This window comes from Brienomyrus brachyistius, chromosome 2 (assembly GCF_023856365.1).
Source record: "Brienomyrus brachyistius isolate T26 chromosome 2, BBRACH_0.4, whole genome shotgun sequence".
In the NCBI taxonomy this organism is placed as follows: domain Eukaryota; kingdom Metazoa; phylum Chordata; class Actinopteri; order Osteoglossiformes; family Mormyridae; genus Brienomyrus; species Brienomyrus brachyistius.
This window is the reverse complement of record NC_064534.1, coordinates 49,545,254-49,564,986: the sequence shown is the minus strand read 5'-3', so window position 1 is coordinate 49,564,986 and position 19,733 is coordinate 49,545,254. Positions and strand designations below refer to the sequence as shown.

The 19,733-nt window shown below is 43.5% G+C and overlaps 2 protein-coding genes across 7 annotated transcripts in view; both read left to right on the top strand.

Annotated features, from left to right (window-relative positions):
- Positions 1–4,393, top strand: part of LOC125726105 (coronin-1C-A-like) — a 44,311-nt gene extending 39,918 nt beyond the window's left edge. For both annotated transcript variants that reach the window (XM_049002591.1, XM_049002592.1), the window contains exons 9-11: positions 539–596; positions 810–1,052; positions 2,321–4,393. In XM_049002591.1, the coding sequence (XP_048858548.1) occupies positions 539–596; positions 810–1,052; positions 2,321–2,440 (421 nt within the window). In that variant the 3' untranslated portion in view covers positions 2,441–4,393. The remainder of the gene's footprint in view (positions 1–538; positions 597–809; positions 1,053–2,320) is intronic.
- A 113-nt stretch (positions 4,394–4,506) lies between these two features.
- On the top strand, positions 4,507–14,576 carry tmem119a (transmembrane protein 119a). 5 transcript variants are annotated; one of them, XM_049002596.1, is made up of 3 exons: positions 4,507–4,713; positions 6,577–8,188; positions 12,188–14,576. In XM_049002596.1, exon 3 carries the CDS (start codon positions 12,197–12,199, stop codon positions 13,016–13,018), a length of 822 nt encoding a protein of 273 aa, XP_048858553.1. In that variant the 5' UTR covers positions 4,507–4,713; positions 6,577–8,188; positions 12,188–12,196; the 3' UTR covers positions 13,019–14,576. The 5 variants fall into 5 exon arrangements, with proteins under 5 accessions (XP_048858553.1, XP_048858558.1, XP_048858557.1 ...); XM_049002600.1 differs by lacking the exons at positions 4,507–4,713; positions 6,577–8,188 and adding exons at positions 8,210–11,184; positions 11,373–12,053; XM_049002599.1 differs by lacking the exons at positions 4,507–4,713; positions 6,577–8,188 and adding exons at positions 8,210–11,652; positions 11,980–12,053.
- Positions 14,577–19,733: the final 5,157 nt, after the last annotated feature.

Below are 19,733 nucleotides of genomic sequence, written 5' to 3'. Positions count from 1 at the left end.
GGGGGGCCAGCCCATCACAGGGCACACTCACACACCATTCACTCACACATGCACACCTACGGGCAATTTAGCAACTCCAATTAGCCTCAGCATGTTTTTGGACTGTGGGGGGGAAACCGGAGTACCCAGAGGAAACCCCACGACGACATGGGGAGAACATGCAAACTCCACACACACGTGACCCAGGCGGAGACTCGAACCCGGGTCCCAGAGGTGTGAGGCAACAGTGCTAACCACTGCACCAGCATGCTGCCCCCCACATTCTTTCCAAACTCTACTAAACTGGAACATGACCATTTTAAATTCTAAAAATAGACTGTCAGCTGACTTAAACATTATTCCATTATATGCTTCTGTCCACTAGATGGCAGTAGAAATCTTATTGGTTTTTATCTCGTAATGAACACGTCGAATGAAAAATGGTTTCATGAACCGTTGTTCGCGTTAATAATATATTTTAAGTTTCAGAAAAATTTATTTTAGCTTGAGAGATGCACTGTTCCTGAGTTTGGTTGTATGCATCTGTTTGCTTTTGTAGGTTTTATAAACTTCATGAAAGAAAATGTGAACCAATTATCATGACGGTGCCAAGAAAGGTAGGTCTTGGTTTTGGTTTTAGTTTAGTTTAATAATGCCTTATGTTTTGTGAAATATTACATATTTGTGAATATGGAATCTGTGCTTTTTGTTCAAAGCCACATTAACAGTCCTCTTAAATTAGACAATGCTGATCGGTGCTAAAAGTTGAGTTTGGGGGGGCTCTGGCTAGGCCCTTGTCCCATGACATCCCTGTGTGTGCTGCTCCCCAGTCGGACCTGTTCCAGGATGACCTGTACCCAGACACAGCTGGACCAGACTGCGCCCTGGAAGCTGAGGAGTGGTTTGAAGGCAAGAACGGCGACCCGATCCTCATCTCCCTCAAGCATGGTTACATTCCCGCCAAGAACCGTGACCTAAAGGTGGTCAAGAAGAACGTCCTGGATGGCAAGCTGAGCAGGAATGTGGAGAACACGAGTCCCGGCCATAAGACACCAGCTCCAGCCCCGACGATAGTGAGTATTGGACCTTGCTGGAGTTGTGGGCTGTCCTAGGCTGGGCAGCTGTTTCAGGAGCATGCATGTTCACCCATACTGGGTGTGTCTGCGCCTCTGACATGACCTTGAGTGTCAGAATTATCCATAAATTATTTATAAATCAAATGCAGATTCTTGTTAAAATTTCCCATAAGGTCAACAAACAACTGATAGTCTTCTGTCGCCTCTGCAAACCCTGACAATCTCAAATGCCCATGAAATTAGAGGTTTCCAAAACACCTCAGTTCTGCTTGGTGACTGTTGTGCAAAACCTTGTTGAAATACTGGTTACAGTCCTGTCCTTGTTTTTTTCACTGGGTTTGAAAGACTCATGTCTTGCATTTTGTAACAGACGACTTTACCCATAGCAAGTTGCTTAGTTTTTATAATAATGCATATTATATGCCTTAGGGGAAGAAGATGAATCACAGCCAGGTGAAGGGAACTATGAGTAAAACAAACAAAGATGTACATCAACACCCATCAGTAGTTCTGGGCTTGACAGAGTGGCTGAGTGGTTTGGTTTGGTGGGGGTTAATTTCCTGCTCTTCTTGTACAGTAGCTCTGCTCCTGAACACACAGAACCTGAATCTGTAATTTTTCTGTGCTTTTTTTTTAAATATTTTATTTTGCACCACCCAGCTCTGGGTGGAAGTTCTAAATTTGTTCCTGTACCCTCCCAAAAATCAGCAGACGCAGACACACGGAGAGCCTGCTGACTGCCCAGAGAAACAGGGGCGGAGATCCAACCTTTAATCTGGCCCTCGCAGCCTCTAATCACGCAGGATGGGTCACGCATGTGGCAGAGGCCCCGCTAATTTATCCTCTAGCTTGGCCCTGAAGGAGCGAGCAAAATCAGTGTACAAGATCAGCATTGACCTGATCTCCAATATGGTCACTGGCAATAAAAATATATAAAATTTTAATGATTTTGTTACATTTCAAGCTAGGTAAATTTAATGTAAGTGCATAGACAAGAAATGTTTGCAAAATGCATGGTCATATTTAGCATAACATTCCAATTAATGGTGCTGGGGTAACTTTGTGAATTAGGATCAACAAGAAATCTATACCATGAGTTGTGCATTACAGATTTTGTACCGTGTTCTTTTGTCGTCTTGTGTGGCTCTCACTGGTACATCAAATGAAAATGAAGGAGATAAAATACTTAGGAGTAAATATTCTAAGAATGGATATATTGGTGACTGACAATGTGTCTCTTTCCTTCTTCCCTCCCCGAGCAACAGAAACATGAGGCCAAACTGGATGAAATCCTGAAGGAAGTGAAATCGCTCAGGGAAATCGTCAGCAGTCATGAGAAGCGAATCGCCAAACTAGAGGAGCAAATGCCCAAGATTCATAACTGAGGACCCCCCCCCCCCATTATTCAGGGCGAATCATTTGTCGAGAGGTGGGTGGGGCTTGTCGCTGCCAATTCTGACAACTGCGTTCTGCCTAAGTGGAACCCCACCCCCAGCGGTGAACCCCAAACAACATTCCAAGAATTTTCTTTATCTTTAATAAATCATACCCCCTCCCCCCTCCCACCACGATTCACGATTATTGCCCAAGGGAAAAGAAGGAAAGACTAGGCTGACTATTATAAAGCGGCGATGAGCACATATATATTTTTAATAAAAGTTAAGATCTGGATTGCCGGTATTTGCGTGGATTGAAATGGTTTTGGTGTGATTTTTATTATTTAAATTTACCCTGCGCCCCACCCACAGTCACCTCAGTTCTCTCCATTGATCTAATAAAGGCTGGCTATTAATCTCTGGTCATGGCTTATATTTTGGACAATGAGTGCATATATTTGTCCTTTTTCTCTCAGATCACATTTATTTTTCCCAGAATCCAGAAATGTTTTCACTGACTTGCAAAGATTTTTTAAAGACACAGTGGTTAAAATGGTTTAATTGTGGATTAACCAGCCTACTGAAAAAACGTCCAACTGCTGCACGTTGATTGTAGTTAATTGCTTTTATTGGGATGACTAGTGTTGTAAAACTCCCAAACTGTGGTTATTTTTAAATGTAATTACGAGGTTAAAATCCATTGAGTATAATTTCGCAAAGTTGATTTTGATGATTGGCTCAATCTTTCAGACTTGAGCTGATAAATATACCACCTGCTAATTTCTGCCAAATGTTCCCTTGTCTTTTTATTGCTGGGGGAGATTCCTACAGTACTGCTCGCTTTTGAAATGATGACCTGATGAAACACAGCTATCAGTATTGTCGTAATCCTTCATACCTGCTTGCCAATTTTAAAGGACTTCAGTTTACTAATATCTTTAGGCAGTATTGTAATCCAGTCCTCTTGCAGCAGATTAAATCGGTAAGGGATAAAGCAGTTGGGGTGGTAATTGAGAAGGGGGGGGAGGGGGTGCCTGTCTCCCACCCAAACAAGCAGCCATTCATTGGTGACTTGCTGCCTGGTGCATTTGCTGAGTGAGGGACAGTGTTGAGGTGCTGTGTATGGAAGCCATTTGGTCTGTCCTGCTGTAAATGCCATAATCCCCCCCACATTCGTCCTGGATGTTATGAGCGGTTGTCCTGAGAGCATTCGGCAGCTGCCCTTTCAGCTCATGACTGTCTTTCATCCACTTTTTATCCAAGCCTTTTCTGGTAGTTTATGGTATAAAATTTACTTTTACACATTCTATTTTTTTTTGTGAACAATAAACCTCTATGAAGTCCTGGGCTCTTTATAATCTCTGTGCCATTCTTAGATTTTTTTTCTCTCTTTGCTGGCCTGATTTCATGAAAAGCTCGCATTTATTTCTCATTTTGTATGTATGGGTCTGCATGTGTAATTTTATTGATGTCTGACGTTTTGAACATTGCATTTCTCCTTCCCCATCCCCAATTTTAGCTGGTATAACCATTCATGGGGACCAGAACACAGTCTGTTTCCAAAAAACAAATTTCATGATACTAAATGGATAAAAACCTAATTTTTTTTGTTCGCCCTGTTTTTCCTCGGCACACCATCAGGGAACTTTCCATAAACTTACTGTTGGTTTTGAAAAGTGTCTTAACTGTGCAGTTGCATGTTGTGCCCAGCAGGGGGTGATCAGACGGCTTCATCTCAGTCCTGGTGTTTTTCTTTTAATGATCAATATGATGTTAAATGTTAATAGCTGTTTCTCACCCCTGTTTTGTTCCCTTAACTTGGCTTGTGGGTCTCATGTCTGTGTTTATCATTGTGTGGAACTCGTTGCTTCTAGAGGTAACTTTGCACAGTGAACTTGACAAATTCTCCTTCCAAAAAAAAAAAACTTGAATAAAAAAAATTATTCTTTCAAAAAACAACAATATGATGAGTGTTAATTTCATTTTCCAGTTCAGTATTGGTTTGTAAGAGCAGAAGCTGGACGCAGTTAAGGAGAATAGCATTTAACAAGAAGGTTGTGTTAGAGAGGGCCCTGGTTGTTGATCACTTGAGCAGTGAAACGGGTAAAACTGCAAGTTGTTGGGGATTAAAATCAGAGTGAATTACGAGTGACCCCATTACCTTCAGCTTGGTTCTTTGCTTGATTTTGTCTGTCCATGATTGGTTGCAGGACGGTTTGTGTTTGGTTGTGAGGAAACTGGTGCTGTCAGAGCTGGATGGCTGCAAGGCATCATTGTTTAAGGTGAGAATCTGCAGTTTTAGCAAAGAGCACAATCACCATCTCCAGCTGTGGCTAAATGAGGAGAAAACGAACACAGAGTTCCTCAGTGCTTCCAAGGGAGAGCACCATCATGTTCAGCTTTTAATTTGATCTGAGGCTGCCGTTTACAGTGCTTTTAAAAAGCTTGGCAAGGTACGTTACTGCTGTGGGCAGAAGGATTGGCTTCCTTAAAGTGGTTCGGCAGAATTCCAGATGTGGGAAAGGGTCCTTCCACTCCAGGTCCCCGCATCTAAAGCTGCCCCACCTGCACATGCGTGTAGGTGAATGGATAGGTGGGGATATGGTGTTAAACGCTCCATCTTACATTTTTATGGTTCTTGCCATTTCTGACCAAAGCAAAACAAAATTATTCAAAAATGGAACCTCTAAGCCTGTTCTTTATGAAATTTCAACTTCATGCATTTATTCTAATAAGGACATTTACTCTATAAATGTACATGAATTTTGTTTTGATTGTCAGTTAAATAACAATGATGCGTTGTGGTGGTTCAGTGCACCAGGCCTTGTATAAAAAAGAACTCATTTATATTAATGTCACTCTCAAAAGCCTGTGAATCTACCAGCATTCAGTGCTGCTTATACCACTCAGTGCTATAGATTGCATGTCTGGTTCTGACTCCAGTTCTATGTTGATAGACTAGTGCCTGTTTATTAATGACTTCAAACCCATTGTTGACAGTGCAGTATATGATTGGACACAATGTTGCGACTTACAGCCAATCAAAATCTTTGTCTCACAGTGCTTCAGCCACACTGATAGAACAGTTCTTGGGTCCACATCAGAGATGCAAAGAATCCATATGTCTTAGATCTTGTGAGTAATGTCACTTGGAGCTGGTTGGCAAGTAGCCAAATAAGTAATACAAAATAAGTAGCCAGTCTCTGTTTCTTCAGTCTCACTGCAATCCTGTATAGGATAAGCACTTACAATGATAAATGGATGCCAGTTTCATCTTCCATCCATCCATTTTCCAAACCACTTATCCTACTGGGTCACAGGGGATCCCAGAAGCAATGGGCATGAGGCAGGGAACAACCCAGGATGGGGGGCCAGCCCATCACAGGGCACACTCACACACCATTCACTCACACATGCACTCCTATGGGCAATTTAGCAACTCCATTTAGCCTCAGCATGTTTTTGGACTGTGGGGGGAAATTGGAGTACCTGGAGGAAACCCCACGACGACATGGGGAGAACATGCAAACTCCGCACACATGTGACCCAGGCGGAGACTCAAACCTGGGTCCCAGAGGTGAGAGGCAACAGTGCTAACTGCACCACCATGCCACCCTGCCAGTTTCATTGTTCTTAGTTTAGTTTTGACCCGTGAGGGAAGGTAGGTAATTGGGGACAGTGCCTCCTACAGGGTGGAGCTGAATTAGCGCATTGGGTTGCTGTGTTGTTGTACTTATATGGTAAATTTTTAAGATTTAAAGCTGCTGTTACCCTGCAAACTCGAAGCGGTTTGCATGAATCAAATAAATATACTATACACACGCTGAAGGAAAAAACATTTTGATTCAAAATATTTTGCTTTCTTGTTATTTTTTTATGTTCCTCTCTTTTAGTTGGAACCAGGGGGAATGAATAAATGCTTTTCACTCTCCTGACCCTAGATATCTGTATTTACTGGTAACATGTCAGTTCTGGCAAAGGTCCCTGAAGCTGTAGCCAAGACCTGCAGGGCAGAAATGGTTGTGTGTCCATGTGCTGTTGCGGAATGGATCCATGCGCTGCTGGTGCAGGCCAGCGACAGGTGTTCGCTTCCTCGTGCCAGTCCCTGAAGCACTTTCTCCAGCCTTATTTTTTTTTCTTTTCAGCTGGCCTTGCTGGAACTTGGTTAATTCGCTGTATGCGAGACGCCATTATGGAGAAACACCCTCAGGCATTACGGTTTGAGACGATTCTCTGCGTTGCTTCACCTGTTAAATTTATGCATGGCAACTACGTGTAAATCGCTTGCTGTTTGTATCTTTCCTTTGTGTTGAATAATTTTTAAGTAAATCTGAGCCTTGGCACAATTTCCAATGGAATTTCTAGAATTTGGGGGTATTAAGAATGAAATTGTGTAATAAAGAAACTAAATTTGAACTCTCGCAGCTGGTCAGCACCCCCACACTTGTGCAAAAAGTGGCAGGGTCCTCCCCCCACCCCATTACAAAGGAACTTCAACAGTAGCTGATTAGATTTCAGATAGCTGAAGCAAGATTGACGTGTGAAGATGTTCCGAAGACACCCTCTTTGGAAAAGGTCTGATATCTGATGCCAGAATGCATGCTTAGGAAGGCATGGTGTGTGGGATTATCAAGCACTAATCACTGTGTCTCATTTAGGCAAAAACCTGCAACGTGATCCATAAAAAGAGTTGAGAAATGCGTGATACAGGTTAGCAAATGACAGAATGTGACAATCTCCCCCAGTGTTGGTTACAAAGCATAATTTCCATCCTGTGTAAAAGGCACTTTAAAAGAATTGTGGTAGGAAATCATACAGCAAAAAATACGTTTTACATGAATACGGTCATAATGATATGTAACATGCAATTGCCAGAAAATGCAAACAGAAACAATGGAATAGGACTCTGGATATTTCTGAACGTCTGTCTGGCCCTCAGTGAAGCTGTCCTGTATTCAGAAGACGGTCCTGAAAAAATGCTCATCTTTCTGTTTTGGGTCCAGACTTGTGGGAAGCACTTTCTCAGAAAAGCCACACGATAAGGCCTACGGTGGCTTTCATGTGGGATGGCAGCGAGATGCCTGATCGGGGATATTTTTGTCTGTTTTCTGCTCTCTCAACCTTTTTTTAGCGTGAAGGTTTACAAGGCTGGTCACTTTGTATTAATAAGGGTTAGTTTTTGTGGTGAGGATTGAATTGGTTAATTCCGGCAGAATGCATTTAAATCTGTTGAGGTGACTCGATAAATTCAGCATTGATGTCTTGGTTCCACAGCGTTAGCATGTCAGTTGCAGAACGTGACTTGAGGAGATGGGCTTGTGGGCCAGCTGTAGGACACAATTATTCATCTGCAGTAGCCTGCCTACACAGTCCCAGGTTCTGATCCAGACAGTCGGATCCCCTCCTTCACACACACTGTCGTGTCTCCCGGCCCTTGGAGTCCCACCCTCGGTCTGTGCCATATGAAACCTGGGTTTAATGGGAACAAGCTGTGCCCTGCCCCAACCCGACCAGCAACGGAGGGGAGGGCCACTGGGTAGGAGGAGGCGGGGGTGGGTGCAGACCCTGTCGGCTGCAAACGAAGGATTTGTTCCATCTGGCAAGAAGAGCTCCAGCCAAGCACTAGCGGTAGCACTCCTCAGCAGCTGGGAAACAGCTGCCTGGCTGCCTTTCGGTTCCTACCTATCCCTGCTAGAGCTCCCTGCTGACTCCCAGTGCGAACCTCCCCACCAACGCTGGTTCCCTCAGCCGGCATCCGTAAGTACCAATCACTCTACCGAAGCATTTCTCTCCGCTCTCCTTAAGGCAACTAACGAAATGGTCTGAATAGAGTTCATTCATTTATGGTATACGTGCATTTAGATCCATTTATTATCCTTATGAAGCCTGGTGCTTATTGCTGGAGTGTGAAAGCGAAGACCTTGTCCAGACCATGTAAGCAGTTCTTGCAGGGCAATCAGCATGGTTAGCTCAAATAGTTTCTCCAATGTTTTCATAACCTGGGAAGAAGAATCGCAAAGGAAACTGGTGACTCAGAGGAATTGTAACATTTATAACCAGTTTAATGTGAGAAATTGAGACCAGCAAGTAATGGGACAGTAAAACATTTCAGCGATAAAAAGATGGTCATGGAGGATACATTTCATATTTAATGCATAGTTTTGTAAACCAATTCTTTACAGAGCGTAGCATTTTACATGAAGGAACCATATTTACTTCTGATGTTTACATCTGATATTCACTCCACATAAATGACAAAAATGAGGTACTTAATAGTGCTTCAAAGGATCAAACTCAGGTGTACTTTGGGACATAACCAAGCTAAAACTTTTTGTTGTTGTTCTTGTTTGCTGCTTGCGTGTCGCTGAGGATTATGGAGCTTCTACCTGATGGTTGGCAAGCTGTGATTGGTCCAGCTTACAGACATGTGTCAAACAGTATAGAGGCAGAGGTTTCTGAACCAGTTTTGCCCTGGTAGGACGTGGGTATGTGGTGGAAGGAACGGGGACAGAGAACCACAGAGTTTTTTTCCACTGTATAATTTGGGCTTGCTAATATCATGGTAATGTAGCAAACTGTGAGCCTTAAAACTGCACTGTTTATGTGCAGGACAGACTTGCAGACGACTACCTTGCCACCATTTTGGATATGATTGTAGTTTAAATGGAAAGTTCTGTGACTATGCAGACTACTCAAAAAACACGATCAGATTAGTTCGATCCCTGTGGTTCGGCTTCAGGATTATCCATCAAAAAAAATGATCAGTTTTATTGGTTAACATATAGTTAACTGTGCCTTATGTAACAATTTAAAAATGTAGCTTTTTTTTCCCTCAACATAATGATACTGTTTTTGAAGTATAAAACCCAGGGTGGGTTTGCTGTGCGCTGTCAATCACAGGCGGATCTCATCCAATCAGAACCAATCACCAATAAGAAGTGGGTTAAACCTGCCAGGGAATATTTTATTCCTTCCATAATTAGTAATTTCCATAATTAGTAATAACAGCAAGAGGTTTTACCAACACAATTGATTGTTTAATTGTGAGGTCCTTTAATACTTTGGTACAATATATGTCATTTATTTCTACAGTTAATACAGTTCATTTCCACATTCCTGAATAGAAACCTGCATTGACGTTTAAACAGTAACTTGGTCTCTAATGGAAATGTGATGAAAGGTCATATTATATTACATAAAAACTGGTTTATCCGAAGCAACAATTTAATAAATTTGGCTGGCAGAGCACCAAAGCCATTCTTAAGATTTTAACCTACAAACATCCAATCACATGTTCAGATCTGTAACCAAAAAATTGCATCTGCAAATATGGTCACAAAGTTGATACTGAAGTGATTGTTTTATTTGATAATGTTACATTACGGGCAGTAATTTCATTGATTTCCTTTATTTTCCTCTCTGGCTCATGTGGTCTTTGGAGTTTATCTCACTGTCTTGCTGTGTCATCGGCACGAATCTATCTGAACCAAAACAAATTCATTCAGAAATTTATTCCAAGACAAGCAGAGGAGGTAGATCACACGATTCCTCCCTGAACAGTTTAAGGTCCAACTAATGGACCTTGAGTTGCTCAAGTCAGGGTCACCAGTGACAAAGATCTGGCATCTCTCCAGGACCAGAGTGGTTTGGCACTGGCCGTGTGAGTACATCAGTGTGAGGAGTACTGTGGATGGATATATGTCACATGTAAAACTGTCACAGACCAAAAAACCTGAAAAAGAAGAGTATAACATCTACATTTCACTCATATATCTAACTCTTTTGGTTTAAGCAAGCTATAGTATAGGGGTCCCTGAGATGTACAACAATAAGGTAGCTGGGTTTCTTTGAATCACAGTGTGTGTCAGGCAGCTATGACTATTAATTTTTTCATTTAAAATACGCACATTGCAATTCCATGTCTGGGCAGCACTGAGCATGCTTCAGATGTCGGGAGGCAATGTACACCAGGGGGCGGTAGAGAGCCCTTCATTGGTGAGTCATTGGTTAACTGTGGATCATAAATATAGAGGAGAAGGCCACAAAGATCACACACCCTGTTCCTCCCTCTGAAGCATATAGTTTTGTGCCGCCCTTTTGTGTGGCAAGTGAACAGCCTTTTCATTGCTAATTAAAAGCTCCAACAGTTTCCCCACCCAAAATTAGGAATGGTTATTAAACTATATTTAATGCAAACGTGGGAAAACACAGCACATTTCTAACAGCCAAATTTGCTGTATTCACTTTAGATGAAAAATAGGACGATTTTAAAGCACTGCCTTTGCTCCAACTGATATTTAATTAGACGTACATCAGCATAGTCTTGATCCCACAAGAGTTTGTATGGCTGTCATGAATGGAGGGGGTTTCTTTGTTGGGATTAAAAGGTCAGAATAGATTATTAATAGATGCATTCAGTTCATAGACACTGCAAAGCAATTGAAACAATGCAAGTCGGCTCCAAACTCTGTTGCTTTACTGTATGTTATTTTACCAAAGCCCTACCATGGCTTCTACAAACAGACATTTCTGTGTTATGCCTAAAATAACAATTTTAACAATTATTATTTATAATAATAATAATAATAACAAAGGTCCTAGTGCTTTGGCTTCCCCTATGTCCCTTCATGTTTTCTTTAGCTAAGGTATGAGTCACACAGCTCATAACTGAGTTCACTGCTGATTTTCCACCAGATTTCGGTGTGGGAGTTGTAGAAGCAGCACCTCTTGTGTTCAAAAGCTTTAACAGAGTGGTATGTATTTGTTAAAGTGAAGGGGTTTCCATCTTCATTGCCATCATTGTGTAAACTAGGGATGGGCAATATTGAATCGTTTGTGATATACCAGGAAAAAAAATTCCCCACGATAATAATTAGTCATCCTGTGATAATAAAGATAAACTCTAATTGATAACATATATGTGTGTGCGACGCGCTCACAGTCCGACCCGCTGCAACAAGCACAGCGGAAGGTGAAAGAGAAGCTGAGGAGGAGTTCATTGCTAAAAAAGGAGCTACCTCAATCATCTGGAAGTGGTTTGGATACAGAGATCCTGACGTGGAACAAACAACTGTAATATGCAAAGTTTGCAAAAAACAAAGCCAGTGCTTACAAAGGATGGTAGCACATCCAGTTTGTTCCACCACCTCAAACACAAACCAGAGTATGAGGAAAGTCAGAAGATGCGTGAGGAGGAGACAACAAGGTCGACCAACGTTACAGTTAAGAAAATTCCTACTCAGCCGAGAATTGCCGACACATTTTCTTGTTGCATTGCTTATGACGAGCAAAGTAAACGATGGAAGAAGTTGACAGAGGCAGTGGCAAATTGCTTGGCTAAAGACATGTCACTCCAAAAAACAGTATTGAATTGTAATATTTTTATCGTCATTTCTATTGTTATTGCAATAAATATAAGAAAATATCGGGATAAAATTTTAAGTTCATATCACCCACCCCTAGTGCCAGCTGATAAATATCATTTCCACTGTCCTCACAGGCCACTCGTTCATTTATTAAATCATATATTTATTTGTTTTCAAATGCAGCTGTTTGTTTCAGGACTTGGTCATGAGGTTGGTTTGTCCAACTTGAAAAAGCAGCTTGAATCTTATTGTATGAGGTAACAAACATAACTTCATTAAAAACATTTGATGCAAGGTTCTTTTCAAGGTTCTATTCATTTTGACTCAAAAATAAAACAAATCTGGCATTATGCAGCATAATAAGCTAACTTTCCTTACTTCTTTTACCCAGGTTCTCTGAATGACCATGAAGCTCTCTCTGTTCCTGTCTCTGGCCTGTGTGTCCACGATTCTCCTATGGAACTGCAGCTGTGATGCCACACCCTTCCCATTCAACATGTCTGCAGAAGGCAGTGGGGAGAGTGACCCAGAGGTCATAGAACCTGCCTCCTTTACCACTCACAGCCCAGGCCATGTGTCTCCAACACCCAGGGTCACCACTGCCACTCGCATCAAGCACTTCATCTTCAATCAGGTGGTGGACTTCCTGCGTGAGAATCTGCTCCTCATCATCGTCGTCTCTTCACTGGTCATCATCCTCATCTTCATTGTCTGCTGTGCCTCTGTCATGAGCCACAAACGCAAGCTCAATGCCTACTACCCATCATCCTTTCCCACAAAGAAGTACGTGGATCACAAGGATAAGTCTGGGGGTGCCAGGACGTTCAATGAAGTTCCAGGCAAGCTACCTAGCACCCAGCAGGCTCGACCACTGGAACCTGTCATACAACCACAAACTGACAACAAAATGATCACCAAGAACCTGAGGACTCCCTCAAATGCCCTGGTGGGAGAGAAGGAGGGCAAGGAGTCCAAACTGAAACCCCATGAAATTGAAACCAACAAGGAAGAGAGGAGGCCAGAGGAGACCACCCAAGTCGCCAAGCAGGAGGAACCTAAACAAACCCCAAGCACCAGCCAGCCCCCCCTGGTTTGTCTGTGTCACTTGAGAAATGGCAACCAGCCAAATGCGTCCCAGAATTCTTCTGGCCTAGAAGATCGAGTGGCCAAGAGAGATGGGAATGTAGCAAAGGTTCAGGGAGTTGTTGTGGAAGTGGTGTAAAGAATGAGGAGGAGAGATGACTTAACACTGTGTATGGCTGGTCTGATGCCTTCAACACAGCATGTCTGTCACACTATCCTGTATTTTTTTTGCTATTTTGTTTGAGATGGTGGAAAATTAAAATCAAAAGAATCAAAGGCAGAGCTGTAGTATTTTTCCAACTGATTTATTTAAAATTATTGTTCTGTCATTAATGCACAGAAACCGAATATGGATGACTTCTGTGACTTCTGGTGCGTTGTATGAAACTTGTTTTAGGCTCAAAAGTATGAGCCAAAAATCATGAAAAATGGTTCCTTGATTTTTATTTTATTTTATGAGACACATGTCTGATTTTCCACTCATTTAAAGCAGGGTTCTGGCAGTGGCAGACACAACCTATTTAGTATAAACAACACTGATATTTTATCATAGTTCTGTATTCATTGTTGCATATTTTTGGAAGCGACAATCTATGAAAATACCTCTTGTGGTACCATTGCCAAGGCACTGAGGTTGTAAGCCATTTCTATCTGCAGTGATATACCTGCGCGGTGTCCCCCTCAGTGCCTATATTTTAGACAGGAAGGGAAGAATTTAATCATATGTGTAAAAACCGATATCACTGATTTTTTTTTTCTTTTTTAAGTAGCATGCAGCTGTTGCGTTAATTATCTTTAAATGTTTTTAGTTCTGAGTGACCTGTGCTTACCTCTTCTGATTCACTGCATCTTTAAGACAGCTTTATTAAACATTGGCCTTTTTTAAGGTCAACTTTTCATTGTAGCAACCTGGTAGACACAAGAAATCAATCATTGTTACATTTACATTTATTCATTTATCTGATGCTTTTATCCAAAGAAACTTCCAATTAATGTGTGTTCCCTGGGATTGGTTACTGTAGCTTTACAGCATTACCACTAATCTTCTTGGAGCACTACGGCTACATTCTTTGTCTTGTTCAAAAATCCCCCTGGAGTAAAATTGTTTTTAAACTTAATATCCTTCTCATATAATCTTGTCAGCTATGACACTCACACTGACTCCTTTGTCTCCAGCATAATGGTAAAAGAAAGTAAATATAGTTGTATTTTTCTTGTTTTGTTGTGTTTTCTTGCAAACAAATTGGTAGATATTACGTCCCTTTATTGTATTACTTAAAGAATATTACACAGTGTTCTGGCAAAATATGTCTGGTACTAGACTAGGAGATTGCATTCTGTGTTTTTATGTTTAAGTGTTCTTTGAAGTCAGGATACTTGTCTAATGATAATATGTGCGCATTATATTTTCTGTTATTCTGTTTTTGTGTGAGTCTGTTTAGAGGCATATAACATTCATTTAACTTTATCTATGCAAAAGGGGAAATCGTGTATGTCTCTGTTAATGCTGTTTATGTTTCACTGGGGTCATTTTTCTCAATGATGAATTTTGATGTGAAATTTAAAAATACCTGTGGACGGAAAGACATAGGAATGCTGTGCAAATAAGATGGCAATAATGATGCGTTTATTTCCGAGTTCCTAAATGCTTATGTCAGCTAATATAACCGCCACAAATAAATGTAGTAATAAAATAATTCAGTTTCATGTGTTAGTTTATGTTAACGTAATGCTGGGGTCATCAGTTCTGTTAGTGGTTATAAACAATGTCTAGACTGTTATGTTATTAATGCATTCTATTACAGTTACATTTCTTCCTTTTGTGGCTCTGTTTTCCAGTGACACAGAATCAGTGTCCTATGTTGGTGAAACACAGACAACAGATAAAACACATCCATTCCTTTTTATAACATACATTCTTTACAGGCCTAGTATGATTTAAACCCATTCTGCAAGCCGGTCAACGGAAACATTTCATAAGGTATGTTTTTATTAAAACACTTGGCACATTTGACCCAAACTAATAAAAAAAAAAAATACAAAAATACCCACAAACATGATCAGATTAGAAATTGCATTGGATATGGATTTCAGCGTACACTGTCAGAATAGTTTTATTACCATTAACCTCAGACTGAAATAGTTTTATGACATATATTGAAGAGAGCAGTTTGCGTGATGAGAACATCTCTGTAGATATGTTTTATCTAAATATTTAATGGCAGCATTCCTAGGGGGAAGTATGTGTGCCAACTCTCCGCTGCGGACCGAATTTGGACTCCTTCAGATGCCAGGTTAGGTTGATTCACATTGAGAGGACTTGTTTGCAAGGACACTTGTGATTTAGGTTTCAATGCCAAAACCTCTCAAATATTTATTAAAAGACTTTTAAATTCCACTGGCATTCCACACAGGGTGTACCCAAGCCCCCCCCCCCCCATGACCCTGACCAGTAGATGTGGTTGGAAGATGGGTGGATTCCTTTTCATGCCACAAGTAGGCCTAACATGGTCCTAATATGGAGTGAACATGGAAAACTGGAAAATGCTGCATCCTCTCCTTCAGAGCTCCTGTGCTACTTTTACCACGAGACAGAGAAATAACATTTACGAATTTGAAACGAAAACAAAGTATGCTCTAAATTAGAAATCTGACACAGGCCTAACATTCAAAAATGCTGGCATAAGCATCCATAATCTCACCAAAATTTCAGCACCAGCTCAGTAAAAGTAAATGGGAGGGGGCTTGGCAGACTGTGGGTGAATTTCAGCACTAAAAGGAATAAATTGATAAGATTTACCTAGCAGCATGCTTGTGTCAAGTTACTGACAGATGCACCAACTATCCATCCATCCATCCATCCATCCATTTTCCAAACCGCTTATCCTACTGGGTCGCGGGGGGTCCGGAGCCTATCCCGGAAGCAATGGGCACGAGGCTGGGAACAACCCAGGATGGGGGGCCAGCCCATCGCAGGCACCAACTATTGTCCCTTTGTTTATTTTGTCAAAAAATGAGACTGTTATAGTTATATCTATCTGTGACACTATAGTATGTCTTTGCACAAACAAATAGTATATTTACAGTATGTTTTGGGGTCTAGTTGAGCTAATGACTATGAACCTAATATGGCTTTAATCAGCACTGACTGCAAGTCGCCTTCGCCTTTATTGGGCTGCAGGGCGCTTTTTCATCTGCTCATCGCTGTCCCTGCAATCTTGCACTGTTGTTTGAATATTTTGTGGCCAATGTAAAAAAAAACAGTAATGTCGGACTTTGCTTAAATAAGACTGTCTATAAATGTCGTGCAGGCAAATAAGGGCATTTTGTGCCCCAAGATCCTGTAATGAGAAGCACTTTTTCTCTCGTTGTTGGGCTTACAATTTTTGGTCAGTATTTCAGCAGCGAGTTAAATGACACGGTACCCACTGAAATTTGAGTTTGTGTTATTTTTGGTGCACCCTGCTGTTATCATGGGCAAAATAAACAAACTAGTTTTGTCTGCTTCTGGCTACGAACTAGGGATGCACAATGATATCGGCACAACATCGGTATCAGCCGAAAAAAACTTGAAAAACTTTTTCTATGTATACATTTATAAAATGCTGCGATGGGCTGGCCCCCCATCCTAGGTTGTTCCCTGCCTCGTGCCCATTGCTTCCGGGATAGGCTCTGGACCCCCCGCGACCCAGTAGGATAAGCGGTTTGGAAGATGGATGGATGGATGGATCTATAAAATGATTACATTTAAGGATGAAATTGTCATGCCTGGCTCGTACAATCCTCGTGTGTGCCACGCCCCCCTGATTATCCACATGTGCTTCCCTGATCGTACCCAGCTGTGTCTGATTATGTTTGCCCAGTCTTGTGTATTTCAGTCCGTGTCTTGCGCTAGTTCCTTGTCCGTCATTGATGTTCGTCGATGTCTGATGTCTCCGAGCCCCATATCACTAATAAATCCCCGGTTTCCCCGATTCCACCTGCCTTGCTTGCTTCCTGCCTGTTGCCTGCCCATGCGATCACCCGTTCACTGGCATCGATCGTGACAGAATGACGGACCTAAAGAAGAAAAAGCAGAGGAGAAGGAGACTCGATGAGCTGACGATCAGCCTTGGAGCTTGCTCTCTTGCCAGGCTTTTGGCTCCCTCCTGGGAGCGAGGAGGAGGAGGAACTCCTCTCCTGCTCCATGAACAGGAGCCGGTCACCGAAGAGCAGCAGCCGCCCCTCGAGCGGTATTTCTTCCGGCCCCAGCGGCTGGCTAATAGAGGGGCCAGAGCGGTGCGGGACACTCCCCCGCGTGTGCCCTGCACCCTTAAAGGAGCCACTCCCGTCTCTCCTGCGCGGGACCTGCCCCTCCCACCGCCTGCAGCCGACTAGCCTGAGGCACTCCCTTCGCCTCTGCCAGCTGCAACCGCTGCGCCTCCGCTGGTGGTTCCGGCTACGCCCGCGGCCCTCGCGAATCGATACTTCACGCTCCAGGGACGTTATTGGAGGGTGATTGACGAGCATGCCGTACAGGGCTCCCCAGAGGAGGACCAACTCGCTGCACAGCTACAGCGTGACTTCGCTGCATTCTCTCCCGCCTCTCCGCAGGAGGATCTGTAGAGATTAGCAGAGGGCCTCAGGAGGCTGATCCAGCTCCGGAGAGCCCCGGCTCCTGCTACGAAGCTCGAGCAGCCGCCATCTCTGCCTGCGGCTCCCATGCCCGAGGCGCCCCCTCTGCCTGCGGCGCCCGCGCTCGAGGCGCCCCCTCCGCCTGCGGCGCCCGCGCCCGAGGCGCCCCCTCCGCCTGCGGCTCCCGCGCCCACGCCCGAGGCGCTCCCTCCACCTGCACCTCCCTGTGGCTCCGGTTCCTGGCCCCACTCCAGTCCCTTCTACCCCAGTGTCCAGGACACCTGTGACTCCCGTACCGACCCGTACCAAGCATATGTCTGTGTCCCACAAGGGGAGAGGACACAGACGCAGGGCTGGGGTCCCTCCCACCCTGCCCCCTGGTTCGCCCTCCCTCACCTGCACTGGGGCTCGGTCGGCGCCTGCCGGTCCTGGCCCTCTGGGTCGGCTGTCGCCTGCGGGTCCCCCTCCACAGCCTCGTCGCCCTGCCTCACTCCATCCTCCGGCTCCTTGTCGGTCGCCTGCAGGCACCCCGGACGCAGTTTCTCCGTCGCCTGCGGTTCCCCCCGCTCTAGCGCGTCGGAGGACGTCGCCACCTGCTGCGGCTCCCTCGTCCCCTTCCCTGGCTCTCCCTCCAACTCCCTCCTCGGCCCCTCCGTCAGTCCCTCGCCCTGCTGCTCCGAGGTCCCCTCCAGCTCCGGCCTCCCGCTGGGGCTCCCTCGGGCTCCCCTTTATTCCTTACTCTCCTACCTGTGTCCCTCCTTTGTTTGCTCCTCCTCCTGGCTTTGTCCCTCCTGTCTCCATTCCTCATCCCTTTGTTTCCCCTCCGTTCACTCCCAGCCCTTTGTTTCCGCCTGTTCCCTCTGTCTCCATTCCTAGTCTGTCTGTCCGCCTTTCCGGTCTTATGTCAGGTCCTGTCTTGGCTTATGCCCCTGTGCCTGTTCTGTCTGTCCGTCCTGTTCCCTGTGCCTCTTTCTTTTTTTTTTTCCCCCTTGTTTTCCAGGTCCTGGTTCCCCGAGCTCGTCCCGTCCGTCGCCCGGAGAGCGCGCCTTTGAGGGGGGGTTCTGTCATGCCCGGCTCATAAGATCCTTGAGTGTGCCATGCCCCCCTGATTATCCACGTGTACTTCCCTGATCGTACCCAGCTGTGTCTGATTGTTTGTCCAGTCTTGCGTATTTCAGTCCGTGTCTTGCGTTAGTTCCTTGTCCGTCATTGATGTCCATCGACGTCTCTAAAGCCCCGTATCACTAATAAATCCCCGATTCCGCCTGCCTTGCTTGCTTCCTGCCTGTTGCCTGCCCGTGCGATCACCCGTTCACCGGCACCGATTGTGACAGAAATGTTGTTGGTCTTGTTTTATGTCTCTGTCTACAACAAGTTGGCCATAACAACAAGAGTAAAAGGTTATTTCTCGTACAAGACACTTGATGTTCTTTTCAATGAAATAGAAAATGTGTATGTATCGGTTTTGGCTAAATTGAGTTTGAAAATATCAGCATATCTAATATAGGCAAAAATCCTATATTGTGCATCCCTGGTAAAAACTGAATTTTTATTGAATTTTTAATTCTCTAAATTTTGTAGTAGCATAAATAAAATTATATGATGAAACGATCTGGCAGTGGCTTTCTCCAAGCAATAAGAAAAACATGGTTTTAATACATAGGCCTAATTTTTTTCAGTGCTTCACGTTTTATTAGTCTATGTCTTCATACAAGTTGCCCAGTGCATTAACACAAGAAAATGAAAAATGGGACCATATGAAGTTCTCTAACATTTACACGTATGTAGGCCAGTGCATATGGGCTCGCAATTGCAAGCACTGTAATCGATGGAAAGTGTGCCACCTTTTGACAATGTTAGGAATGACATGGTACTATCTGCACCTGTCACACCAGGGCTCCTAGACAATAGCGCTGAATTATCATGCCTCTGGTTGCCCGTTTTGTCTTATCAGGGGAATACTTGGTTACTTTTGAAATTTTTGGATTATATTTAGTTCAACTAAAGTCATTTTTGTGCCGGTTAAGTTTCACTGGTGACAGTTGAGCACACTGGGAAGCTAGTTTTTAATTGATGGCGCAGTTTGAGAGTCATTCACGTGCTGCTTTGGAATAACTATCAACTACGAACACATGGTAAGTGCTGAAGTTAATGTTCTACAATGAAAATCCTAAAAATAAAATCAAAGGTGAAATGTTTGACTTTATTAAAATTTCTTAAATAGCAAAGTCTGGAATGTG